Here is a 27,608-nt window from a genome sequence, read left to right as displayed (position 1 = left end):
AGTACTGTCAAGACCATAGATAGATCGATACATAGATAGACAGACATACATATCCTATTTTATATATATGCACACACACACTCATCACTCCAGATATGATGATGTATTTATAACACACACACACACACACAAATCCAAACCAGAAATAAGCTTCCAAGCTCCCCCTCCCAGCAGCATCTTGCTTTCCCCGCCTCCCCTGACCAGGTTCACTTCACTTTTATTAGGTCTTTCCTTTTTTTTTGCCAGTCCTGGGCTTGAGCTCAGGGCCTGAGCACTGTCCTTGGACTTTTTCAAGGCTAGAGCTCTACCATTTGAGCCTCAGCACCACTTCCGGCTTTTTTCTATGTATGTAGTACCGAGGAATCAAACCCGGGTCTTCATGCATGCTAGGCAAGCACTTTAACCACTAGGCCAAACTCCCGGCCCCTCTTGTTGATTTCTTATAAGATCTTTGCCAGCGAATAATTCTTCCTAGCAGTCTATAGCTTTATTTCTGTTTGGCTTTTAAAAAAAATTTTATATGTGGGCCGGGAGTTTGGCCTAGTGGTAGAGTGCCTCCCTAACATGCAGGAAGCCCTGAGTTCGATTCCTTGGTACCACATATACAGAAAAAGCTGGAAGTGGTGCTGTGGCTCAAGTGGTAGAGCTCTAGACTTGAGAAAGCCCAAGGACAGTGCTCAGGCCTTGAGTTCAGGACTGGCAAAAAAAAAAAAAAAGTGAACAACACATCTCTCATATTTGTGGGTCTCATTAGCAAAAATCATATGCCTTACAACACACCAGTACTGGAATCCCTCAGTTAAATAAGCTCTTAAATATTAAAAAAAATTATAAATTTTTTATTTGTGTTTTCTTTTCAGTTACTGGGGATTGAGCTCAGGATACTGCACTTGCTAGAGAAGCATTTTGCCACTGAGCTACATCTCAGCCCTATAACTTTATTTATTTATTTATTTTGCCAGTTGTGGGGCTTAAACTCGGGGCCTGAGCATTGTCCTCAGACTTTTCTCAAGGCTAGAGCTCTACCCTTGAGCCACAGCATGACTTCCAGCTTTATTCTATGTAAGAGGTGCCAAGGAATGAAATCCAGGTCTCCATGCATGCTAGGCAAGCACTCTAGCACTAGGCCAAAGTCCCAGCCCCCTATAAATTTAGTTTTAATGTGAATTCAACACTCTTTTGTATTTTTAATGCAATTAAAGGTAAAAAAAAAACAAATACTCATACTTTGTGTATATACATGTGTTGGTACAAGGGCTTGAACTCAGAACTTCACATTTGGGCTTAGCATTTTGTTCAAAGTGCTTTATCAGTTGAGTTGACAGCTCCATTCCCAGCTTTTAGCTGGAAATAAGAATTTTCCATCCAGGCTGGTTTTGAGTGTCAATCCTCAGATCTCAGCCTCCTGAGTAGCTAGGATTACAGGTGTAGGATCCTGGTGACTGGCAGAATATGTATTTTAAGCTACTGGTGTTTTGCTGAGCAGCAGTACTTAAGAGTACCTTGTAAGCTGACCAAGACATATTAGGATTGTATATCAAAGCCAGTCACCAGTGGCTCTTGCCTGTAATCCTAGCAACTCAGGAGGCTGAGATCTGAGGATTGCGGTTCAAAGTCAGCTCAGGCACTAACCTTTGAGAGATTCTTATTTCCAATTAAACACTAGAAAACCAGAAGTGACTCTGTGGCTAGGGAGGTAGGGCACTAGCCATTAGCTGAAGAGCACAGGGACAGCACCCAGGCCCAGAAGTAGGGCAGTAGCGTTGAGCTCAAGAGCTCAGGGACAACCAGATCCCATGATATTAAAAAAAAAAAAAAAGCTAAGGGGTACAGGCCCCAAGTTCAAGAAACAGTCCTGGTATTTTACTTGTTTGTTTGTTTGTAGTTTTGGAACTTAAACTCAGGGCCTGGGCACTGTCCTTGGACACTTTTGCTCAAGGCTAGTTCTCTGCCACTTGAGCCACAGCACCACTTCCGGCTTTTTCTAAGTATGTGGTACTGAAGAATTGACCCTAGGGTTTTGTGCATGCTAGGCGAACACTCTACTGTTGGGCCAGTGGGGGTCGCCAGGGCAGCTAAAGTGGCAGCAGAGACCACTCCAGCTGATACACAGCTACGGTCTGATACCCTGCACAATGCTGATCGTGCCTGCTCAGTTGCATCTCATGCTGCTGACTGAATCACAGTCCCCATAAGCTGAAAATAGATTTCTTCCCCTGCTTATAAAAACCCCAGCTTGCTTAGGTGCCAGTGCAACCTCTTGGGTCCTGACCGTGGGTCTCCTGGGAGTGTACACTAATAAACTTTCCTTTGCCTCTACTTACCCTCATGTCTCTCCTCTTTCTCGAACCCTTACATCTACCACTACGCTATGCTCCCAGACCTTATTTATTCTTCCATTTATTTATTTTCCAGTCTTGGGGCTTGAACTCAGAGCCTGAGCACTGCCCTTGGGTTTTTTCAAGGCTAGAACTCTACCACTTGAGCCACAGCACCATTTCTGGCTTTTTCTATGTATGTGGTACCGAGGAATTGAGCCCCGGGTCTTCGTGCCTTTGTGCATGCTAGGCAAGCACTCTACCACTAGGACAAACTCCAGGCACTTTTTTTTTTTTTTTTTTTGCCAGACCTGGGGCTTGAACTCAGGGCCTAGGCATTGTCCTTGGACACTTTTTGCTCAAGGCTAATACTCTGTCACTTGAGCCAGAGCACCATTTCTGGTTTTTTTCTGTGCACATGGTACCAACAAATTGAACACAGTGCTTCATGCATGCTAGGTGATCACTTTGGCCTATTTATTTATTTATTTATTTAAATTTATTTTTTATTGTAATTAGTAAAAGAGTTACATGATATTTGCCAGATGCCTATTTATTTTTTAAAAGGGGAAAAAAGTCAACCCTCCATTCTTTCCTTCCTTCAGAGTCATCCTTCCCAAGTGATAAATATTTCATTCCTTGCCCCAGGCATCATGGGCTCTTCTGGATATTGGCTTATCACCCGGCAGTTGTGAAGGGAATCCTGTTACAAAGCACATTTATCTTTGTTAGACTCCACGGAGGCACAGCGCCCTCTCCAAACCTCTGGCACAAGCAGCCATAATGCTTAGCTGGCTGCAATCCATCTCTCACTTCATTTTGCTTCCCTTCCTCACTTCCTTTAGTCCATACATCTTGGTTTGCAGGTTTTGACCTATTCTTGGAAGGAGAAAGGACAGTCAGCCCCACGCATCCAGGCCTGCTTCTGTAAAATCTCTGTGAAGCCTCATCATCGGAGCCATCCACCTGGTCCCTAATGGATGTCTTCTTAGCAGCCTACCCACCCTGCTCTCCAGCCTAGATAGCTCCTGATTTGACACTCAGGCTCTTTTCAGGCCTCCACCACAGCTGCTCATATGGGATATCAGAAATTATTCTTCTAAAATGCTTGGGTTCCCAAATGTTCTAAAGGTGAAGTGCAATCCCTTGGGCTTAGTACCAGAGCGTCTGCCCAGTATACACTCCAGACCCTAGGTTTGATCCCCAGAACCAAAGACAAAAAACGTTTTAAAGCCTGGGATGGGCACGCTGCTTGTCTTCCTCAACTGGCCTCATGCCCGCAAGGCACTGTCCTTGACCTCAGGTTCTGTGTGTTGGAAAGCTTCTGAGTATGTGTGTGTGTCTGCACACACGTGCACACACATGTATTGTGTCAGAATTGCTGTCTTTTTTTGTCTGTCGTGAGGGCTGAACGTAGGCCGAGGTGCTGTTTCTGAGCTCTTCAGCTCAAGGCTAGCGCTCTACCCCAAGAGCCATAGCACCATTGCTGGATGTCTGATGGTTTATGAGGAGATAATGTTGTACCCGAATTCCTAGAACACCGAAAAGACCTCCAGAGGCCACAGTCAAAGCTAAAAAGCAAGGGTCGTTTATTACGAGTTTAAACTCGGGCCTCCCCGCGTACCCATAGCCGGCAACGCTAAGAGGTCCTGAACAAGGGTTTTACACAGCTTTTATACAAACAAGTTTTAGGGGAATTCCATAGTTAAAATCACCTGATTGGCTGTTTGGTAACTTCAAACCACGGGGCGCTTTAAGGTTAGTCAGAGCTCAGGTGTCTGACCACTGAGCCCCAAGTCCGGGCTAGCATGTTTTTGATTCCCAGCACACGGGCCTAAGCAAGGCGGGAAGGGGGTCATTTTCAGAACATGGGACAATCTTGGCACAACGCTAAGAGTCTCTTGGACTTCTTGCCCAGGGCTGGCTTTGAACCGCGACCCTCCTGGGTCGCGAGGCTTCCAGGCCTGAGCCACCGGCTCGGGACTCAGGCTGGTTTGAATCTGGGAGTCCCTGTGGGTGCAAAGATCTTCCGAGTGTTTTGGCCTAGTGGTGGAGTGCCTGCCTAGCATGCACGAGGACCCGAGTTCCATCCTCGGTGCCACCGGCATGGAAAAAAGCCGAAGTGGTGCTGAGGCTCAAGTGGTGGAGCTCTGGCCCTGAGCTGGTGCTGAGGCTCAAGTGGTGGAGCTCTGGCCCTGAGCTGGTGCTGAGGCTCAGGTGGTGGAGCTCTGGCCCTGAGCTGGTGCTGAGGCTCAGGTGGTGGAGCTCAGGCCCTGAGCTGGTGCTGAGGCTCAGGTGGTGGAGCTCTGGCCCTGAGCTGGTGCTGAGGCTCAGGTGGTGGAGCTCAGGCCCTGAGCTGGTGCTGAGGCTCAGGTGGTGGAGCTCTGGCCCTGAGCTGGTGCTGAGGCTCAGGTGGTGGAGCTCTGGCCCTGAGCTGGTGCTGAGGCTCAGGTGGTGGAGCTCAGGCCCTGAGCTGGTGCTGAGGCTCAGGTGGTGGAGCTCTGGCCCTGAGCTGGTGCTGAGGCTCAGGTGGTGGAGCTCTGGCCCTGAGCTGGTGCTGAGGCTCAGGTGGTGGAGCTCTGGCCCTGAGCTGGTGCTGAGGCTCAGGTGGTGGAGCTCAGGCCCTGAGCTGGTGCTGAGGCTCAGGTGGTGGAGCTCAGGCCCTGAGCTCAAGCACCAGGACCGGAAACAAAAAAACCAAAAAACACTCTGCGTCTGCAAGGCTCCCCGGGCCCAGCGTTACGCAGTGTGCACCGGGCTGTGTCAGGGCCCGCGCCAGCGCCGCGGGCAGCCGCCAAATGGCATAGTCGGGCCCCACTCTGCGGCCTCCAGCATCGCGCCCGGAATTCCCGCTGAATTTGAGCCCGACGGGCCGCCGTCCAATTCAGCTCCCCGTTCACAGCGGAACGAAGGCCAGGGGCGTGGCAAAGGTCTGGGGCACGCGGCCGAGACCCCACGTCCGCCTCGGGCGCGCGCACGTACGCCGGAAGGGGCGGAGCCAGAGTTGGCTTTATATATGCTGCGCCAAGGCTTCTCCGGTCTCTACCGGCGGGATCGCGCGGCGAGATGGTGAGTCCTGCAATGGCGTCTTTCCCCCTTTACCCAGCCCGGGCTCGGCCGAATCCGCGCTGCATCGGCGCCATCAGGGCCTGAGGGACTCCAGAAACGTGCTCTGTCGGCACGGGGACCGTCGTGGGGGCCGTGGCCAGGCCTATTTTGTGGAAGCTGGCGAGGCCTGTGGAGCACGGACGCGGAGGGCCAGCGGCGGCCTGCGGGTCCTGGGCCCGGGCAGGCCTGGAGCTCCGGCGGGCGGAGCTCAGAGCGCGGCTTCCCCCCGTCTCCATCTCGATGGGGATGTTGCTTATGAATAGCTGGCCTGTACTAATGGGGGGAGGCCTGTGGAGGCCCCATTTTGAAATGTCCTGGTGGCACGCGTCGACACAGAAACCACAAATGATGAACTTAATGACGGGCGGACAGAGACGCTGTGCTGAATGTCATGTTCTGATCTGGTTCTGTACGACCTGCTGGGTTCGTGTACCACCTCCCTTCTGTCCCGGGAGCTGGCGGCCATATGTCCCTCTACCAACGTTTGTCCCCTAGGTGTCTGGTGGCTTCGTTTTCAGTGGTAGTTGGCACTTGTTAAATAATTGGGCTACTTTTAAGTAGTCACTCATCTTGTGTTGAATGCTGCATGTGAAAGACTGAGGGCAATCAAAAAGTGCACTTCACTTTAATCAGTCTGATTGGGTCTCAGGACAAACTTGCCAAGGAGGGGAGATGACATTGGAGTGCTAATACTGGTGGCTTTCTTCCTAGTCTCACAGGAAGTTCTCCGCTCCCAGACATGGGTCCTTGGGCTTCTTGCCTCGGAAGCGTAGCAGCCGGCATCGGGGGAAGGTGAAGAGCTTTCCTAAGGATGACGCCTCCAAACCTGTCCACCTCACCGCCTTTCTGGGCTATAAGGCTGGCATGACTCACATCGTTCGAGAAGTGGATAGGCCAGGATCCAGTATGTACCTGCCTGTCACCAACTTGGGGGGTGGCCAGGAATGAAAACTTAGGCTTGATAATACGGTCTTTTTAAGATGGCGTTAGTAGACAACCCTTGTCAGGAAATGTCTGCTTTTACCTCAGGCTTAGAGCTATTGCACTCATTGTATTAGACATGAGTCTTTGGCAGGGTCTTGAGTAGTGCGACGATGTCTGCACACTGTCCTTGACCCTGTTGCTCAGGGGTAGCACTCAACCTCATAAAGTACCACTTACCGTTTTCCATTAATTGACAGTAGAAGTCTCGCTGGCTTACCTGCCAGCTCTGCCTTCAAACTTTGATCCTCATCTCAGCCTCAACAGCTGCACTGTCCCTGAGATCTTCAGCTGAAGGCTACTGCCCTACACCTTCAGCCACACCCCGCTTGCTGTTTTCTAGTTGTTAGTTGGAAATAAAAGGCTCCTGGTCTTTGGTTCCAGGCTGGCCTTTGAACCTGAATCCTCAGATCTCAGCCGCCTGAGTACCTAGGATTACAGATGTGAGTCACCAGTTCTGGGCTTGAGCTCAAGGCCTGAGCACTGTCCTTGGGCTTCCTCAAGGTTCGAGCTCTACCACATAAGCCACAGCACCACTTTTTTTATATGTGGTGCTGAGGAATCAAGCTTGGGTATTCATGCATACACTAAGCCAAACTCCCGTCCACTATTGTTTTTTTTTTGTAGGCTTGAACTTTGCAACTGAGCTCAGCAGCTCAAGGTTATCTCCCTTGATCTGAGCCCCACATCCCATTTTCTAGAGGTTAATTGAAGATAAAACCCTCAAGTCCCTTTTGTCCCTGTCCTGGCATTTTAGCTTGCTCCTCATCTTACCCTCCTCAGTAGTGAGGATTACAGGCCACTGTGCCCAGCTCTTTAGCTTTCTTAGATTCTGGCACTGTTTACACCTTGAGCATAGCTTCACTTTGTAACACTGAAATAACCTCTTGTTGGGTTTTCTTGACTTGCAGAGGTGAACAAGAAGGAAGTTGTAGAAGCGGTGACCATTGTGGAGACACCACCCATGGTGGTTGTTGGCATCGTGGGCTATGTAGAAACCCCTCGAGGCCTGCGGACCTTCAAGACAATCTTTGCAGAGCACATCAGCGATGAGTGCAAAAGGCGCTTCTACAAGAACTGGTAAGGCTGGTACATTGTCCTGGTTAAGCTGTAGAGGAGGGAAGTGCCTCACAGAAGAGCTGTGTGTTCTGTCTGGCATGAACCAGTAATTCCTGTGGTTAGACTTACCATGAGATAGAAAGCTTTCTGGAGCAAGAATTGTCTCCATGTTTTATGACTTCACAGTAATAACCTTGTTGGACCTCTGCTCAGCTCCGCTCGGCTCTGCCCGATGAGCTCCCTCCAGGCTCCGCTTGCCGGTGGAAAAGGTTCCTTAGAAGCCGGCAATGAGCCACCTCCCCACGTGGTGCCAGTGCCTTCCTCTCACCCTGAGGGTGATGAATGCCTGCACCGGGCCCCAACTCTGCTCTGCTCCTGAAGGCACAAATCTAAGAAGAAGGCCTTCACCAAGTACTGCAAGAAGTGGCAAGATGACATGGGCAAGAAGCAGCTGGAAAAGGACTTCAACAGCATGAAGAAGTATTGCCAGGTCATCCGCATTATCGCTCACACCCAGGTAAGTGTGCCATAGAGGGGGAGGTCTGCTCGCCTCAGGGCTCAACTCATAAAGATGCAGGCAGGACCGAAGGTGGCATCTGAGCAGTGTCATGCCTGTCAACTTACCAGTCTTGATTCAAACCTCAAGCATTAGGCTGGCTTGGATTGGTTCCCCCACACTGCTATCCACTCGCTGCCCACCAGGGGGCTCCATGTCTTAACAAGCACCTAAATGAGTGTAGAAGTGTTCATGGAAAATACATCCAAGTGGAGATGCCATCTTGTTCTTGTTTTTTGCCTGACTGCTTTCAAGGGCCTGGTGTCAGAATCAGCGATTGTCACAGCATTGCCTCCTTCAGATCGTTGCCCATCTGCTTTGGATGGAAAGCGATGACTTCATGGTGCAATTGCAAAGTCAACCATTGTCTCAGTCCTCCCAGGCAGAGGCACACTGCAGCTGAGCTGAGCTGTGTCTTTTTCCTAGATGCGCCTGCTTCCTCTGCGCCAGAAGAAGGCCCACCTGATGGAGATCCAGGTGAATGGTGGCACTGTAGCTGAGAAGCTGGACTGGGCCCGGGAGAGGCTGGAGCAACAGGTCCCAGTGAACCAAGTGTTCGGGCAGGACGAGATGATTGATGTCATTGGGGTGACCAAGGGCAAGGGATACAAAGGTGAGCCCGGGAGGGCTTTGCTCTTGTGGTTACTGGGGAGGGCAGGCCTCAGGCTCAACTGTTCTGTGATGAAGCTCTGGAATGAGCGCTGGGCACAGCGCCCGACTAAGAATGAGGATTCATTCCCTGTTGCCTTCCTTCTGAGAACAGTAGTTTACGTGTCAGGCTGTGGCACCCACTAGCCACTGCTTCAGATTAATGACTAAGAGATGTGGGGGTCCCCCTTAGGTTTAGTTGGATACAGCAAGGCAATCAGGTCAGGCCCAAGGTAACTCAGCATCTGTCTCTAGGGGTCACCAGTCGCTGGCACACCAAGAAACTCCCGCGCAAGACCCATCGCGGCCTGCGCAAGGTGGCCTGTATTGGAGCCTGGCATCCTGCCCGTGTGGCCTTCTCTGTGGCCCGGGCTGGACAGAAAGGCTACCATCACCGCACTGAGATCAACAAGAAGGTGGGTGCACTGAGCGCTTCCCTGGGTTCCTCTGGATTCGGAGGGTTCGTTGTCTCTGAGGCACTTGTAGTTGTGCAGTCAGAGGCTATGAGTACGAGCTCTTCTTGAGGATGGTACAGTGAGGCTCACTGGAGTAAAGCCTGACCCGCCTCAGGATTTGATTCTGGAGAAAACCCAGGGCTATGTCCTGGAAACGGGGACCCCCATCTTTTTTTGTCATGAGGTTTGAACTATGGATCTTGGTACTGACTGCTACCATGCTCACTCGGCCACAGCAGCACTTTGTTTTCTAGTCGTGGTCTCACAGTTTTTATGGCTCAGGCTGGCTTTGAATCTACCCTCCTATCTCAGCCTCCTAAGTAGCTAAGATTGTGTGTGAGGCATTTCATCACCCAGCTGGTACTAGCCCTCCCTTGGCGATATTTACCCACCCTTGGCTTCTTCCGGCCACTCCAGCACACACCACAGTCTGACAATCTTGTGATTGCCAGGCTTTTCCAGCTTGCATCCTCTCAAACAGCTACCATTTAGCTGCAGTTTGAGGTCAGCTTCTGAAAGAGGGGATTTAATAGTTGCACTCATTAATTAACCTACGTGGCTGTCCTTGACCCCGGTGTATGCATCCTGTGCTAAGTCATGTCACTGTTTTAGATCTACAAGATCGGCCAGGGCTACCTGATCAAAGATGGCAAGCTAATCAAGAACAACGCATCCACTGACTACGACCTTTCTGACAAGAGCATCAACCCACTGGTGAGTGGTGGTGCTCCCTGCCCTGCAGACACCTGCCCTCATGATTCAGGGGCAGTGAGACGTAAGCCCCCAGCCCAGTTGTCTGTGATGAGGCTCTGGAATCTGCGCTGGGCCCAGCGCCTGAGTGACACTGAAGAACCATTCCCCGTTGCCTTCCTTCTGAGGGCCCTGGTGCTGTTGGCTGCAGTCCTGAATCTGAAGGGAACAGCTCTTGGCTGCGTGGCTGACCAGTGGCTTTATTTCTTAGGGTGGCTTCGTCCATTACGGTGAAGTTACCAACGACTTCGTTATGCTGAAAGGCTGTGTGGTGGGAACCAAGAAGCGTGTGCTGACCCTTCGAAAGGTGAGGCTGAGTCCCCCTGAGCAGCACAGGTCCTGTCCTGCCACCTTTGCAGCCTTGAGCTTTCTGGTTTGGTGGGGGAACACATGGAGCCAGGCTGGCCTGAGGCTAAGTTAACAGGCAAAAGGCGGCCAGCTCTGATCCTAACCAGCCACCCATCCCTCTTGCAGTCATTGCTGGTACAGACCAAACGACGGGCTCTTGAGAAGATCGACCTCAAGTTCATCGACACTACCTCCAAGTTTGGTCATGGCCGCTTCCAGACTATGGAGGAGAAGAAAGCGTTCATGGTGAGTGAGCTCTTCATGCAGAAGCTACTTGCAGGCAGCTCGCCTCTGGTTTCTCTAGTGAGCAGCCCATGTTGTCTCCACCCACCTGACCACTTCTCTCCACTCTCTGCAGGGACCACTCAAGAAAGACCGCATTGCCAAGGAGGAAGGAGCGTAATGTCCGCGTCTTGTGTGCACCGTCCAGCTGGTGGCATCTTAATAAAAGCTCCCAATGTCACTGTCCTCTGCTGTTTGCTCCAGGGCTGGGAGATAGATGCTAGATGGCTTACACACAGGAGGCCTGCAGCAGGCCTTGTACCCTTTGTGTCTTGCTTACACTTCCTGCCTGGGCCATTCCAGACAGGTATGGAGGATATCGATGCCAAGGCCGGGGCCACCCCTTGGCTGTTAAGTCTTCCACTAGGCTGTATATGTCTGGCCTGGAAGTCTGTTTGCACAGCTTGAGGACCTAATGTTCCCACATTCTTGGCATCCTTTATAACCAGCATAGCAGGCACACAGCCACCCAACCTGGTTCACCTTGCTTCCAGTCTGGGCTTGTTTCTGTCCCTTTTGTGATCTGTCACTGCAGAACCTTACAAATGAATTAGCTCATCTCACTCCAAGTGGCTCCTGTGCACTTGGCTTCAGCAAGTGCATTCTGACCAGAGCAGAATGTGTCTGCAATGCCCCATCTCTCCTGCTGGGGGCAGCATGTGCTGATCTTCAGCTCCAGAGAAGCACGAGTGGGTGCACCACTGCGATGAATGGGCTTGCTGGCTCATTGGGGGGTGAGGAAGGGCGGCATCTAGGTTTCAGCCTGTAGTGCACTGAAAATGATGAGGCCTTGGGTGGGGATGATTCTGGAGGAGCTCCACAAGAAGCCCTTCAGGCTGTTCTGCCCTGCAGTGGTTGGGAGTCTCCCGCCATAGTGCTCAGCTAACCCTGTAGATTACTGGGGTGTCCCTTGCACCTGCCCTCTCCCTAGTGAGGGAAGAAATGGTCTGAAAACCTGAAATCAGGTGGGAACAGGGAATTGCTATGGCAGCACATTGAGAGTTGAACCTCCTGAGTGGGATTATAGGAGTGATGCAGAGGTACTTGGTCAAGATGCATTGAGGATGAAATTAGCCTATCCAAAATGCTTGGGAACAAAGACAACTTGAGCAGTGGTGTGTGATTGTGACGGGCCACAACTCCACTTCCCACTACTAGCTAGTTAAAAATGTGGGTGTCAGATTACCTTGCCCAGTCTGGTTTAGAGCCGCAAACCAACTCACCCTCCCAAGTAGAATTACTGGTGTCCAGCTCATGTTTGCATGGTCTTCCCTGGCTAAGCATCTCTGCACGTATGTGTCTGGCATGAGGGCTGTAGTTCCAGCACTCAGTGGGGGGTTACTTCATGAGGCTCTCAGAGCATTTTGGACTGAAGATGTGGATTAGAGTTCTTTCACCTATAGGGTGCAGGAAAGCCTGTACTTGACCTGCTAGTGTCGGGACAGCCATGGGCGGAGGAGACATGTTTCTATGCCCCAGATGGTACAGTTGAGGTTCAGAGAGGGCAGCTGACCTGTCCAAGACCACCTCAGCAAACAGTTGTCTTAAGTGCAAGCCCCACCCACCACCCTGAAGATGGAAGTCCAGTTAGGTGGAGCAGCTGCTATGTGTTCTCCAGGGCGTGGCCTTTGCTCACTGCTGGGCTCTAATGCCAACACTGGAAGGACAGAAGCATGGGTTAAGTGCCTACTGGGTGATAGGATGAGTACTTTTTGCAAGGACATTTACTTCTGAAAGCCTCATCAATAGCACAAAGCTGGGAATCATTCAATTTGAGCCAAGTATTGGAGGAGAGCATGGTCAGTCTGGGAGTTCAGATGGTCCTGGCAGACCCAGGAGCTCAACTTGCATGAGCCTCCCCGGGAGCAGAGCCTGTAGGATGATGAAGCCTGTTTTCCTTGCTATGCATGAACTGTTTTGTAAAGCCATGTACAGCGTGCACATGGGTCAGGTGTCTGATGGCTGCAATCTCAGCTACAATGAAGCATGATGGCTCATCACTCAGGTGGGTTATGGTGGTGGTAGTGAGGTGGTCTAGTCACCTCAGGAAAGCAATAGGACTGAGTTCCCCCCCCCCCAACACTGCCCAGGGGGTGGACACTACAGGGACAGTGACTAGGATGGCCTGGCCTCTATCCTAGCTCCCCTAAGAGTCCATGGGGGTGGAGCGAGGCCTGTGTTCACAGTGCCCTCCCTGGGGAGACCTGCATAGGAATGTGTATGGGAGTGTACAGATCCCGAACTCCAGACACTGCCATGGGACCCTGCTCTCCAACCTGGACAGGACAGGAGCACGTGCTGTGTGCCAGGTAGAACATTGATTCCCACCTCACCTACGGCAGCAGATGCCAGGGAATGCCCACCTGAAGGAGGAGACACTGGGCTGAGGCTCCAGGTTTCTGGAGGATGAGATGCTGGCGCAGCGGCGCCCCCTGCAGGCTCTTCCCTGCCTCTCCCTTTCCCTCTGCACCAGAAGCCACCTTGCTCTTCTGGCCTTGCCATCAGGGTCTCCTTGCCGGTACTCGACTGCTCAGGGCTTCCAGATGGCAGCCTTTGATTCTCTGGTGCCCTCATCCATCCCTGCTGCTTTTGTTCCCCTGTTTCTAACATTACAAGGTGCATAAACAAGGTGAGAACCACAAGCTCAGTCAGTCCAGCTAGCCGCCAGGGCAACAGGCCATCGCACAACAATAGCTCTCCCTTTCTTGTCTCCAGGCTGGCTTCCCCACATCTCTACTTAGTATGGATATTACCCCAGGGCCTTTGTACTGGTTCTGTCTTCTTATCTGCTTATCCCCTAGTAATTGGCAGATAAGTGCAGTGCCCCACTGCAGCCTGTCCCACCTCAGTCATTCTTACTAGCACTCAGCTGTGGTCCGTCCTGCTCCCCTCCAGACGTCCAGAGAAATGGGAAGGCATGTGGTCCAGGGCATGTGAGAGAGGGCACAGCGCCAAGGAGCAGTGACTTCCTCAGAGCAAATTTAGGAAAAGTTGAAGTGAAAACTCCAGGCAGGGCAGCTGACTTCCTGTAGCAGGTCCCACGGGCAGGGGTGTGAGGGTACATTGCGCATGTGCATTGGTATGTGGTTGTGTGGGGGGGGTTGGGTGGCTCGCTCCTGACACTGCCCCATGCTGAGGACTTCCTATCTCTGTGCTTATCCTCTACAGGCTTGCTTGGGACCTAGAAAATCAAAATCTAAGGGGAGAAGACCTGCACATCCCAGGGTGATGAGTGAGGGTGAAGGAGCCTCTTGTCACCACTTACACACCCAATACCCCAGAACCTCAGGGAGTCACTGTTAGAGGCAGAGATGCCCAGCGCTGGACACACGACCAGACGCTGCCGAGAGATCAAAGGTGCCAAGACCTGGCCCAGGCTCCAGGTGCCTGTGAACCTAGTCAGGCAGGAAGAGCCACAGGGATCGGGCGGAGAGCAGGACCTGCAAGAGAGAGCAGCCACCTGGGGTTGACCTTGCGGAATCACTGTCCTTTGGGCTCAGCGCCTACTTGTCCTGCCACCAGTCCCCCACCATCTTTCTCAGCTCTGACATTTTGTGGTCAGGGGGCCAAGAAGGGAAGACTGGAATCTGCCAAGGGCTGATTCAGGTTCTTTTTGTGTATTGTGCCAGTCCAGAGACTTGAACTCAGGGCCTGGGCACTGTCCCTGAGCAACTTTGGCTCAAGGCCAAGCTTCCTGAGCAGCTAGTAGCTGACAAGCTCATGAGCACCTGGGTTTCAGGTTCTTGATTTAGTCCAAGCCTTCCCATTCCCCCCCCCCACCGCAGCCTGCCTCAGTTTCCCTTTTGTACTGGGCTGTGGGAAGAGTGGTTGTGTCAAGGCCTTGTGGTTCAGGGGCCAGATGCCATGGATTGTTTTCCATTCCTAGGAGGGCGGGCCCTTCCTGCCAGAGAAAATTCCAGGCTCGGCAGCCTGGCGGGGAAAGATCTTGCCACCCCCGTGACCACACACCCAGCGGCAGAGCCGGCACTGGCCGAGTTCTTTCTCTCCTGCATGGCTCGTGGCCCTGGTGGAGTGCCAAGGAGAGGCTTCTGCTCCTTCAGATCCTCTCACAATGTCCCTTTCCTGCCTTACCTACTTGTCACCCAGGCTGGGAAATGTCCCCAGTGTCCCCAAGCTGTGCCTGGCTTGAGCTACCTCTTCCCTGTGTCTTTTTTTTTTTTAATATTTTTTATTTATTTTTTTAATTGTAATTAATAAAAGGGTTACATGATATTCACCAGATAGAAGGTGCATTAATTCACATATATTGATACCCTTTCACATGTCTTGGTCCCATTACCCTCCCTCTTCCCTGTGTCTTGCTCGGTTCTGAGAAAGACATGGAGTTCCTGTCTTCTCACTACACAGCCCAGGTGGGCCTTGAACTTGCGACCCTCGTGCCTCAAGTGCTGGGATTGTATATGTACACACAGAACCAACTAGAATTTGGGGGTTCCAAGGGTGCCCCTTCCTACCTTCCTGCCGGCCCCTTACAATTCCCATGTCCAGATTTCTTTGGTTCTGATAGGGGTTTGCAAGAATGTTGTACTCGTGTTATTTGGATCTCAACGTTCTTGGGGCTAAGAGAGAAGAATCCATGCAAATAATATACTGCTCTTTGTGCCAGTAGTGGGCTTGAATGAACTCAGCACCTTGTGCTGCTCTCAGTTTCATTCACTCAGGCTGGTGCTCTATCACTTAAGCCACACATCCACTTCCAACTTTTTGTTGGTTAATTGGAGATAAGAATCCCAAATTTGTCTTCTGGGACTGGCTTTGAACCTAGATCCTTGGATCTCAGCCACTGAGTAGCTAGGATGACAGATGTAAGCATTTGGCTTAACATATAAGAAAAAAGAAAAAAAGAATGCCAGGAAGTAAAACAAGCAAGCCATGTGGGCTGGCTAGTCAGGAGGCTGAGATCTGAGGCTCACAGTTCAAAACCAGCCTAGAGGGCTGGAAGTTTGGCCTAGTGGTAGAGTGCGTGCCTAGCATGTCTGAAGACCTGGGTTTGATTCCTCAGTACCACATACATAGAAAAAGCTGGAAGTGGTGCTATGGCACAAGTGGTAGAGTTCTAGCTTTGAGAAAGCCCAAGGACAGTGCTCAGGCCCTGAGTTCAAGGCCCAGGACTGGAAAAAACAAACAAACAAAAAACACTAACAACAACAAAAAAACCCCCACCCTAGACAGGAAAGTCCTGAGACTTATTTCCAATGAACCGGAAGTGGGGCCTTGACTCAAGTGGTAAAGTGATAGCCTTGAGCAAAAGAACTCAGTGACAGGGCCCAGGCCCCAAGTTCAAGCCCTACAACTGACAAAAGAATAAATAAATAAAACAAGCTCTGTTGGATGAGGGGGGATGCTAGAGGGAGGGGACTGGCCGACAAGGGAGTGAGCAAGGAAACAAGGATAAAGGTGGCAGAAGTTGTTTTGCACATATTAAAACTTGTTGAAATTGATGGGGGAAGAAGGTAAGAGAGAGTGCCAGAAGAATGAGATTGTACACAGTGTGCACGTGTGGAAATGTCACAATCAGACCCCACCTTGTACCACTAACTTATACTAATGAAAAAAAAAGTAATATTAAGAAAAAGGCTAGGATTTGAGGATTGAGGTTCAAAGCCAACCTTGGGCACAAAAGTCCCTGTGAGACTCTGATCTCCAACCAACCACTCAAAAACCAGAAATGGAACTGTGGCTCAAAGTGACAGAGTGCTTGATCTTAGCAAAAGAGCTCAGGGTGAGTACTCAGGTCCTGGTTCAAGCCCTGGTACTGATGAGCATGTGTGTGCAAACACACACACACACACACACACACACACACACACACACACTGTATTGTTCTAGAATTTTCTGGTGGAAAGATGCTGAGGTTCTAGGAGTCTGGAGGTTACCCACAGTGCCGATACCACATCAAGGATTGCAGTGCCAAAGGAGCTGGGTGAGGGTTGCAAGGGGCAGAGGAGGCCAGGTGTGTCGGGGGGGGGGGAAGGGTGGTGGCGGCAGCTGGTACTGGTGACAGCTGGGCCAGGGATCTTGTCTGAACCTATTAGCCCTGGACCTGACCCAGGAAGGAGAGGGACAGGTATGGGGTGTGTTGGGGGACCCGACAGAGGCCATGCTGAAAGCTCGGATACCCCTTTCCTCCCCTTGGCTCTTCCTGTTGTTCACTGGTGGTAGAGGTACCCCCTTTTTCTCCCTATTTCTCTGATCACTGGCTCCTATCCCTCACCTGAACCCCCAATGTCTCTGGTTCCTGGAGGCCCCACCTTTCCATCTATGCACTCTACAGCCCACCTCGTCGTCCTCCCTCGCCCACCATGCTCCCGGTGCCCTCCTGGCCAGGGATGGGAGCCTCGTTCCCACTCTCCTGCCCCACCTGGCAGGCGCCCAGCAGGCCCTGGGAGCTGGAATTCCAGGCAGTCCTGGCGTGTGCACACTGAATCCCGCCGGCCTGCCGGGACACCTCTGCTGACTTGGGGCCAGGAATTCCTCTTTCTTGCTCCCCACAAGTCCTGGGGGTATAACGGGGGTGCTGTGGAAAGGGGACAGAACGGGGAGGGGAGGGGAGCCATTGGAACCATGGCTCAGGGCTGTAAACAGGGTTTGCAGAAAAGGGACAGGCCCTGACTTTGCCCCTGATCTCCTGGGCACAGATGACCTCAGCTCTTTTTTTTTTTTTTTTTTTTTTTTGCCAGTTCTGGGCTTGAGCTCAGGGCCTGAGCACTGTCCTTGGACTTTCTCAAGGCTAGAGCTCTACCACTTGAGCCTCAGCACCACTTCCGGTGTTTTTCTATGTATATGGTACCGAGGAATCGAACCCCGGTCTTCATGCATGCTAGGCAAGCACTTTAACCACTAGGCCAAACTCCCGGCCCCACCTCAGCTCTTTTGAGCCAGTCTGTGCCTTCTTGGGATGCATTCACTGATTCCAGGATGTGTTAGTTGAACACCTACTATGAGCTGGCCCTGCATTGGGCTCTGGGTTAGATACAGCTAAGGATGAGATAGACAAAGCCAGTGAGCATGGGTCCTGTAGCAGCATGAGGATGTAGCGTGTGCAGGCGTGTGGAGAGGAAAGTCCTGTGGGCAGGCACAGCCAGTGAAAGCAAGGCTGAGAGCAGTTGGGGCCTGCTTCAGCCCCTCCATGACACCCTGGGGGTCTCTCTTGGAGAGCACACCATAGAGTGTGTGGAGTGATGAGGGGCTGGGGAGAATAAACAGCCAGGACAGCTAGGAGACACGAGAGCTGGGAGGTGGGAGATCTCGGTAGGTTTGGATGAGGATCTGGATGGAGAACCTGCTGGGTGAATTGGATTTGGTTGGAGGAATGCTGGCTGATTCTGTCACAGGTTGGAGGCAGAATCCCAGCTGGCTTTGTGCCTTGCCAGTTCTCATGATGGACATCCACCCATGATGGTCAGTTTTCTCCAAAAGTGGTAGTGCCCTGGCTGGGGACAGGTCACTTGCTGGCTCAGGCTTTCACAGCACGGTCTGCTGGGAGCTGGGGACGCTCGCTCGCACGCTCGGTCTTCGACAGCATGGTCTGGTCCAGAGGCAGCTGACAGGACCACGTGCAAAGTGTGCTGACAGTGATGTGAGGAGAGATAATTAAGAGGCGATGAGTGGTGCCTGGTTATGCAAGTGTAAGTGCACACACTTTGATACCTAATGACCATGCGTTTCTCTCTGTTTTCTTTTCGTTTTCTATGTATGTGGTTCTGAGGAATCGAACCCAGGTCTTCGTGCATGCTAGGCAAGCACTCTATACCACTAAGCCAAACTCCCGGCCCAAGAAGTTCTCTCCTCTTTCTTTGTTTCTTTGTGTCTTCCTTTCTTTCTTATCCCTGAGTCTCTTCAGCTCAAGGCTATTGCTTTTTGCTGGCACTGGGGCTTGAACTCTGGGCCTTGAGTGCTTGGTAAGCTTTTTTTTTTTTTTTTCCAGTCCTGGGTTTGAGTTCAGGGCCTGAGCACTGCCCTTGGGCTTTCTCAAGGTTAGAGCTCTACCACTTGAGCCACAGCACCACTTCCAGCTTTTTCTGTGTATGTGGTACCAAAGAGTCAAACCCGGGTCTTCGTGCATGCTAGGCAAGCACTCTACCGCTAGGCCAAACTCCCAGCCTGATAAGCTTGTTTTTGCTCACAGCTGGCACTTTAGTACTTGGGCCACACCTCCAATCTGGCAATGTTGCTGGTTAATTGGAGATCCAAAAGACTGTGAGACTTGCCTCCAATTAACCAAAGGAAAACCAGAAGTGGTGCTATGGCTCAAAGTGGTAGAGTGCTAGCCTTAAGCTGAAGAGCTCGGGGACAGTGCCCAGGCCCAGAGTTCAAGCCCCACAACCAACAACAACCAAAAAAAAAAAAATAACCTGGGAGAAGTACCCACCCCAACCCCCTACTGCACTGAAGTCCAGGTGGGTGCAAGGGAGATAGTACTTAGTATTGGGCAGGCAAGACATACCAAGAAATAGGCCTGGAGGGTGCACGCTGTGCTGGGAGATAGCAGAGGGGACATAACATGCCTTCCCATCTCGATGGCCTTGTACTCTGATTTGTCTTATTTTATTTTATGTTTGCTGGTCCTGGTGCTTGAACTCAGAGTCTAGGTGCTGGTGCTGAGTGGTTTTGCTCAAGGCTAGCCCTCTACCACTTAGCGAGCCAGAGCTCCACTTCTGGCGTTTTGTGATTTGTTGGAAATAAGAGTCTGTGTGGACTTTTTGCTCAGGCTGGCTTTAAACTGAGATCCTCAGACCTCAGCCTCTTGAAGAGCTGGGATTACAGGTTGAGCTACCAGCACCCAGCTTTTACTTTGGTTTTTAAGGCACCCAGACCTTTGTCCTTCCTGGCTGCTGTATTTCTGTCTGTATGACTTTTCCTTCCTTTTTTTTTTTCTGATAAAGAATTTCTAGACACCCACCTGGCCCTGCCTCAGCTTGCCTGGTCTCCAGCTGTGCTTCTCTGAGCAGTCTGGTTTGCCAGTGATGTCAGCACTGGGGAGACGGTGACTTCAGGTGGGGATTACCCTGCCCAGTCTCTTCTGGCCTAGCACCAGGCCTGCTTCCTCCTCCAGGAAGCCTCCCTAGCTTACAAAACAATCACCTCTGGGCTCACTTCAGCTTCACCCCATAGGCCAGATCCTGGCCAGGCTGTGTGAGGTCAGCCTCTCCAAGTAGACCCGGAGCACCTGCTGGGCAGGGCTGGACTCTGCAGGGCAGAGGAAGACCTCCTGCTCCTCATTAACTGTGTGGCCAGTCCCTCATTTCCCGGGCCTTAACTCTTCCGAATAAAGCAGTCTGTCTCCAAACGCTGACCCTTGGAGTTCACATGGGGGAGAGCCTGATCTCCAGCAAGTGTCAAGAAGAGATGAGTCCCTCAATTAGTTTTGTTGATAATATTAAAGGGATAATGTACAAAACTAAAGTACTGATGAGAAAGACAAGGTGACAGTTGGAATGTTACTTTACTTACACAACTCTCTGTTTTCTTTTTTCATGGTGTGGGTCCCAACACTTGAACTCGGGACCCGCACCCTGTCCCTTAGCTTTTTTCACTCAAGGCTGGCACTCAGGCCACGGCTCCACTTCTGGCTTTTTTTTTTGGTTGTTTGGAGATAAGAGTCTTATGAATTTTTCTGCCTGGGCTGGCTTTGAACACGATTCACAGCCTTCAGATTACAGGTGTGAGCCCTGGTGCCTGGCTCCTCAGACAACTTTACCCATGGGCTTTGCATTGACCGTGTTGGACTGTCATCTCACTCCAGCTGCAGCCCGAGCCTCTGGGCTCTGACCCCACTGCTCACCACCTCTCTACCTGCTTGCTGAGCCTCAAATCTACAGGTGCCAAACAAGCGGCAGAATGCAAAGTCCAGGCCAGCGGGCACAGAGCATGGGAAGCTTGGTCGTGGATGACCAGGGTCGTGGAGAAAGTGGAGCACCCCAGGAGTGGAGGCCCTGGAGAGCAGGGATGGGTACCAGGAGCAAGACCAAGGACCAGTTCATCTTGAAGCCTGTTTCACCTTCTTCAGACAGCCATGGAACCTTCAGTTGCTGTGTGTGCAGGGCAGACATTAGCTCGGACAATGAAATAGTAGACAGGGCTAGGGACAAGGGTGTAGGAAAAGCTGGGTGCAGGGGTGCTGGGCAGGCACTGGGGCGAACGCTGGTTGTTGGGGGCGTTGGTGGCTATTTTACAGGGTGAGGGCTCTCTGGAAAGGCACTGTTCAGTCATCTGGCCCCTGGAGGGGTTGGGACACTGGGAGGCAGGCAGGGCCTTTTCCTGAGTCGGCCTCCATTGCCATTCCCTGTAAAGCACTCAGTATGGAGTGCCTCCCTGCTCCCCTTTTCCCTCCACCACCCCCCAGGGCAGGCTGCACCCTGACTGCTCCCAGCTGGTGCCTGGTCTCCACCCAGGCTCAGCACGACACCCTGGTGATGGGTGGATGAGCCAACGTGCCTGCCCCAGCTGGCTTTGGCAGACCTGCCCCACCTGTGGGCAAGAGGCACCTCCACCAGGCTGGGCTTGGACCCACTTTCTCCCCTGGCTGCTGTCCAGAGGCCTCCCGGCCCTGCACTGAGCTGTTCCCTGGAGGAGGTGGAAAGATTGTGGGCCGAGGCTTCACCAGCTGACCTGGGCCAGAGCTGCGCCGCTAGCTGCTTCCAAGCTGGGTGGCCTTGGCTGGCTGCCGCCAAGTCCCAGCTTCCTGGGCCCTTGTGTGGAAAACGGGGGCTTGCACAAGGGTGGGACTGCAGGTGGCAACTGAGGCAGGGTGAGGACCAGATGGCCTATTTGAGACGCAGGGGGGCCTGGGAGGGTGGGTGCCCAGAGACCCCAGCGTGGGGGCATGTGCTCGGGAAAGGTACTGTGGGTGTGGGCATAAAGGGTGGTCCAGAGACTTGGATTTGGCCTGTGTGGCCCAAGACAAGTCATTTTCCTTCTCTGTTCCTTGCTTGGATTCCCGGGCTGAGGACCAGCAGAAGGGGGCGCATGAGCTTGTGGGGTTCCACCTGGGAAAGAAGGATGTGGGGAGGTGTGGAGGCCGGAGGCGGGGCGGCAGCTCAAAGTGTCTGGGGCAGACAATGGGCACTGTGTGCGGGGCTCAGGGTGGGGCGGGAGGGGGGGCAGCGTGGCACTGCGGCAGGAATGCACCGGCCTGTCTGGGAATGCAGGCCCGTGCTGCCCTGTGCTGGGCGCCTTCATACAAGCTGCTGTTCATAGTTCAGGCCAGGAGAGCCCAGGCCCATGCTGAGCCGTGTCCCGTGTTTGTCTTCCCTAGGTGGGATGGGAGACATGCGCTACCACACCCAGCCCTGGGTTGAGATGGAGTCTGTCAATTTTCTTTTTTTGTTTTTTGTGGGTCATGGGGCTTCAACTCTGGGCACTGACCCTGAGCTCTTCAGCTCAAGGCTACTGCCCTACACCGGAGCCACAGCACCACTTCCCATTTTCTAGTGGTTAATTGAAGGTAAGAGTCTCACACACTTTAGTGCCCAGGCTGGCTTTGAACAGTGATCCTCAGATCTCAGCCTCCTGAGTAGCTAGGATTACAGGTGTGAGCCACCGTGCCTGCTCTCCTAAACTTCTTTTTGCCAGTGCTAGCCTTAAACCATGATCTCCCATCTTGGTCTCCCAAGTGGCTGGGATGACAGGCTGGGAGGCATTTTCTTTCCTGTTCACGTTATTTTCTGCTTACCTCTCCCCCCACATCCCCAAAGCCTTTCCCACACCTTTCCCATGCAGTAGAGTCTGCCATGGAAGGCAGAGGTGAGGAGGGCTGTGTGCTTTCTTGCTGCCCACTCTTGGCACCTCACTCTCTCCTGCTGGTGTTCCTCTCCACACAGCTTCCCCCCTGCCTCCCCCTCTCACTGGGGTCCAGGCCTCTCCTGTGCCGTCTGCTCAGATGTGGACCTCTGGTTTTCTCTCAGTCTCTCCTTCCAGCCCTGATGTCTGTTGCTTTCTCTTCCTGTCCACTAGGCCAGGTAGTCCTCCCATTTTGTGTGTGTGTGTGGGGGGGGGTGTCATGGGGCTTGAACTAGGCCTGGGCACTGTCCCTGAGCTCTTCAGCTCAAGGCTACTGCCCTACCCTTGAGCTAAATCCTATTTCCCATTTTCTAGAGGTTAATTGGAAATAAGAGTCTCAGGTCCGGGGCTGGTAGGTTAGCCTAGTGGTGTGGAGTGCTTGCCTAGCATGCACGAAGACCTGGGTTTGATTCCTCGGTACCACATACATAGAAAAAAGCCGGAAGTGGTGCTGAGGCTCAAGTGGTAGAGCTCTAGCCTTGAAAAAATCCAAGGACAGCGCTCAGGCCCTGAGCCCAAGCCCAGGACAGGCAAAAAAAAAAAGTCTCAGGTCCTTTTGTGCCCAGGCTGGCTTTGAACTTTGATCCTCAGATCTCAGCCTGCTGAGTAGCTAGGATTATAGGAGTGGGCCACCATGCCCAGCTTCTAACTCCCATTTTCTAGAAGAGGAAACTGAGGCCCCAAGAAGGGAAGCAAAGGGCTCCAGGAATTACAGCTCGGGTGCCAATGCTTGAAGCCCTGCCCCTGATCCTCCACTGCTTACGTGACTTTTACTGTCATAAAAGCTGTCACTAGCCAGGTACTTGTGGCTCCAACCCGTAATCCTGCTACTAGGATGCTGAGATCTGAGGATCACAGATTGAAGCCAGCCTGGGCAGGAAAGTCTCTAAGACACATACTCTGTCTCTGTCTCTGTCTCTCTGTCTCTGTCTCTGTCTCTCTCTGTTTCTCTCTTTCTCTCTCTCTCTGTCTCTTTTCTACTCCTAGGGCTTGAACTCAGGGTCTGGTCACAGTTCCTGAGCTTCTTCTGCTCAAGTTTAACACTCTACCACTTGAGTCTCAGTGCCACTTCCAGATTTTTCTGTTTAGAGGTACTGAGGAACGGAACCCCGGGCTTCATGCGTACTGGGCAAACACTTTACTACTAAGCCACATTCCCAGCCCTTTGAGACTCTTAAATTCCAAACAACTACTCATAAAAACTTAGAAGCAGCATCCTGAGTATAAAAGTCCATGAGACTCTAGAAAGCCAGAAGTGGCACTGTGGCTCAAAGAGCAGGGTGGTAGCCTTGAACTGAAGAGCTCAGGGACAACGCCCATGCCCAGAGTTCAAGTCCCATGACTGACAAAAAAAAGCTAGAAGTAGGGCTAAGAGTTTGGCCTAGTGGTAGAGTGCTTACCTTGCATGCATAAAGACCAGTGTTCGATTCCTCAGTACCATATATATAGAAAAAGCTGGAAATGGTGCTGTTGGCTCATGTGGTCATGTGGTAGAGACCTAGCCTGTGCTCAGGCCCTGAGCACTGGCCCCAGGACTGACAAAAAAAAAAAAAAAGCCAGAAGTAGTGATGTGGCTCAAGAGATAGAGTGCCAGGCTTGAGAAAAAGAATCTAAGGGGCAGTGCCTAGGTTCTGAGTTCAAGCCCCAGGACAGACACCAAACAAACAGGGCTGGGAGTTTGGCCTAGTGGTAGAGTGCCTGCCTAGCAAACAGGAAGACCCAGGTTCAATTCTTCAGTACCACATACATAAAAAAAAGCCAGAAATGGTGCTGAGGCTCAAGTGGTAGGGCTCTAGCCTTGAGAAAGCCCAAGGACAGTGCTCAGGCCCTGAGTTCAAGCCCCAGGACTGGCAAACAAACAAAAAATAGCTTTCAGCACTCAGGTGTTATGTGCTGGGTGCTGGATAAAGATTATCTGCCGCCTTGCCTGGGCCCTAAACCAGCTTCTCTCTCCCAGGCATCTGCTTTGCTCTTCTCTCTAGGCTGGCTGCAAGGGAAGAGGCTGGGTGGCCAGGGGCCTGAGGGGTCAGCCAAAGTCTGGGAGCCTCTGGCTCAGCCTCCATCCTGCAGCCAGGGACTCCACGGCCGCCCTTCCTGGGGACTCCCAGCCAGGGAGTCTGCTGGCTGAGATGGCTCCCGAGCCCCCCCCAGCACGCCCCGGCTGCCGGTGACTTCATCATGGGTCTTTCCCACTCGAGTCACTGAGTCATCGGGGCTCACAGACTGACCCCTGGATGGGGCTGTGGCTGGCTCAGCTGGGGGATGGGCTGCAAGGAGGAGATGGAATGAGCAGCATTATGGCCCAGCAGGTGACATTGCCTCAAGGGCTGAGAGGAAGGCAAGGCAGAGACAGATGGAGAAGGGGCTACTTTCTCTTCCTGGGAGTTGGAACCAAACTTGAACTTGATTGTTGGTCCCACAGTAGAGTCATGGCAGCAGAGCTTAGAGGTTAGATCTGTGGAGGGACTTCCACAAGCTCCAGGCCCACAGCATGGGTACTTCACATCCCCAAACCTGTCAGTGTCCTTTGTTTGCAGATGGGGAAACAGAGGTTCAGAGGGCAGAGAGGCACACATCCCAGGGGCCTGTGCCACGGGATTCAGGGGTGGCCAGAGGAGTCCACACCTTCGTGTGTCCCATCCCAGGGTAATGTTTCATTCAGGCTATCGATTGTTTATCTTTTCCTTTTTCAGGTCCAAGACCAGGACTCGAACTTGTACTTGATGCGTTCACTCACTGGCTGGCGCTCTACCAGCTGGGCCTCCAACCCTCTCTGCTGTTAATCTTTAAACAGCTGGCTGATTAATGAATTACTCACAATCCACAGGGGCTCGGCTGACTGCCCCTGGTGTCTGTGACTCCCAGCCCCCCACCCTGTCCCAAGGTGTATGAGCCTGCTCTGTCCTGAGTCCAGGGCCATAGCCCAGCTTTCAGGGGACAGGGCAAAGGGTAGGCGGGGCCAGCAGGGAACAGAAAACAGAAACTCAGAGGCCAGGAAGGGCTTCGGGGCCACCTCCACTCACAGCTCCAGGCGGTTGTCTGGATTCTACAGGGGGCATGGGATCAGATTTTTTTTTCTTTTTGGCTGATACTGGGGCACTAACTCAGGGCTTTAAGCTCTTCTTATTTTCCTGTTTACGGCTGGAACTTTACCACCTGAAGCACACTTCTACTTCTGGCGTTTTTTTTTTTTTTTGCCAGTCCTGGGGCTTGAACTCAGGGCCTGTCCTTGGGCTTTCTCAAGGCTAGAGCTGTACCAATTGAGCCACAGCACCACTTCCAGCTTTTTCTATGCATGTGGTACCGAGAAACTGAACCCGGGTCTTCATGCATAAGCACTCTACCACTAGGCCAAACTCCTCGCCCCAACTTCTGTTTTTTTGCTGGTTAATTGAAGATAAGAATCTCAGGGCCTTTTCTGCCCAGGCTGGCTTGGAACCTCAGTCCTCAGATCTCAGCCTCCTGAGTAGCTGGGATTACGGGCGTGAGCCACTGGCTCTAGAGAAAAGAGAGGAATATTTGACCACCAGAGGGAGAAGGCTGCATGGAGACGTGGTAAAGCAGAGGTTGGAGACATGTGGCCTTGGAAGCCACCAGAAATTGGAGGAAGCTGCAAAAATGTTGCCACAGAAGCCATTGGGTCTCTTGGACATGCCGAGGTAGCAGGTTTAGCCTGCTAATCTCCATCACTATGAGAATAAATGTTATTATTGAAGCCACACAGTTTGTGGTCATACAGGAGTGCAGGGATGGGAGTGGGGGGGGAAGGGGGACTTCCTTGGGAGCCCAGTAGGGTGAGGGAAGCCTGTTTATACCCTGGGGATTCTGTTCTGCTTCCCTGGGGTGTCAGACCAGTGGGATCTCCATAACCACACCCCTGGTCCCTCTGTGCTGGGCACACAAGCGGATGTGACTGGCCAGGGCAGAGTAAATGGAGGACACAGGACCACTTGTGCCAGGCCTGAGAACCTCCTTCTGGGGCTGCTCTGGTGTATTTAGAACACACCTCCCCCAATTCTTGGCCTTCTGTCATTGAGAACTAGGGTGGGGCTGACCTTGCGTGGAGTCCACTCTGTGGGTGCCCAGTAAATATGGCAGGAGTCCTGAACCAGGCCATGAGATCCTGTAAAATCCGTTTGCCACCTGGAGGTCAGCTGCCATGTTATAAGGAGGCTTAAAGGCCACAAGGACAGGTGGGAGGAGAGCAGAGAGGCCCCGCCCCCCACTGCCGGGTCAGCAGCCAGGCCAGGTCCGGGAAGGCAGAGAACATGTGCTTTCCCTGGAGCTTTTTTTTACCAGTTGAGCCACAGCTCCACTTTTGGAGATGAGAGTCTCAAGGCCTTTTCTGCCCAAGCTGGCTTCAAATTGTGATCCTCAGACCTCAGCCTCCTGAGTGGCTAGGATTACAGGCGTGAGCCACCACCAGTGCCCACAACAGTATGATTCTTGTTTGGAGCCTGACACTTGGGGCACACTCGCTCCGCAGAACAGAGCAACAGCGATCCAGAGCGTCTGAGGGCTGGAGTGGACTGGCGGTGTGGACCCTGAGTTTGCCATTGAAGTGGCGATGGTGGTGGCATGCACGCGGTAAGAGCGATGGGAAGGGGCACGAGGGGCCTGGGGCTGCGGGAACGCCTCACCAGCGGAGGCTCTCCTGACTGCTTGGCATTCCCATTTTCATAAGTCATCAGGCTGACCTCCTCCTCCAGGATGTCCTCCCTGGCCACCTCCGGCCGGCCATCCCCCCCTGCAGCAAGGTCCCCGTGGATGGTCTCTGGCAGGAGGCTCCACACTCATCAACAGGAAGTCCAGAAAGGGGGTGCAGGAAGGGAGAACCGTGCACCCTGTGTAACTGGGTAGCTTGTGGGCAGGGATGGGAGCGGGGCTGGGGACAGCGAAGGAAGGGGTGACATTGCCCCCCAGAAAAAATGAATTCTTTACTGGACTTATTGTTATTATTGTTATTATTGCCAGTCCTGGGTTTTGAACTCAGGGCCTGGACACTTTTAGCCGAAGGTTAGTGCTCTGTCACTTGATCCACAACACCACTCCCAGCTTTTTTCTGAACTCGAACCCAGGTTTTCATACATGCTAGGTGAGCCCTCTACCACTAGGCTCCGCTCCCAGCCCTATAATAACAATTTAAAAGTAAAAATGAATTTAAAAAAATGAAAAGAAGCTGGGCACGGTGCCTCACGCCTGTCATCCTAGCTACTCACGAGACTGAGATCTGAGGATCAAGGTTCAAAGCCAGCCCAGGTGCAAAAGGACCTGAGACTCTTATCTCTAATTAACCTCCAG

General features: G+C 52.3%; 1 protein-coding gene and 4 non-coding genes across 5 annotated transcripts; all 5 read left to right on the top strand.

Annotated features, from left to right (window-relative positions):
- The first annotated feature begins 5,321 nt into the window (after nt 1–5,321).
- Nucleotides 5,322–10,686, top strand: Rpl3 (ribosomal protein L3). Its single transcript, XM_090328730.1, has 10 exons — nt 5,322–5,387; nt 6,138–6,330; nt 7,319–7,487; nt 7,848–7,983; nt 8,449–8,635; nt 8,926–9,086; nt 9,738–9,839; nt 10,087–10,182; nt 10,350–10,469; nt 10,582–10,686. Exons 1-10 carry the CDS (start codon nt 5,385–5,387, stop codon nt 10,624–10,626), a joined length of 1,212 nt encoding a protein of 403 aa, XP_090184856.1. The 5' UTR covers nt 5,322–5,384; the 3' UTR covers nt 10,627–10,686.
- LOC150067570 (small nucleolar RNA SNORD43) lies at nt 5,767–5,830 on the top strand. The gene has a single exon (XR_016534650.1). It is a non-coding gene; the product is annotated as a small nucleolar RNA SNORD43 (small nucleolar RNA).
- On the top strand, nt 7,799–7,847 carry LOC150067569 (small nucleolar RNA U82P). The gene has a single exon (XR_016534658.1). It is a non-coding gene; the product is annotated as a small nucleolar RNA U82P (small nucleolar RNA).
- Nucleotides 8,693–8,786, top strand: LOC150067568 (small nucleolar RNA U83B). Its single transcript, XR_016534660.1, has one exon. It is a non-coding gene; the product is annotated as a small nucleolar RNA U83B (small nucleolar RNA).
- On the top strand, nt 9,916–10,009 carry LOC150067567 (small nucleolar RNA U83B). The gene has a single exon (XR_016534661.1). It is a non-coding gene; the product is annotated as a small nucleolar RNA U83B (small nucleolar RNA).
- Nucleotides 10,687–27,608: the final 16,922 nt, after the last annotated feature.

Source organism: Megascapheus bottae, chromosome 2 (genome assembly GCF_031878675.1).
Source record: "Megascapheus bottae isolate mThoBot1 chromosome 2, mThoBot2.hap1, whole genome shotgun sequence".
Classification (NCBI taxonomy): Eukaryota; Metazoa; Chordata; class Mammalia; order Rodentia; family Geomyidae; genus Megascapheus; species Megascapheus bottae.
This window is presented reverse-complemented; position numbering and strand designations above follow the sequence as displayed.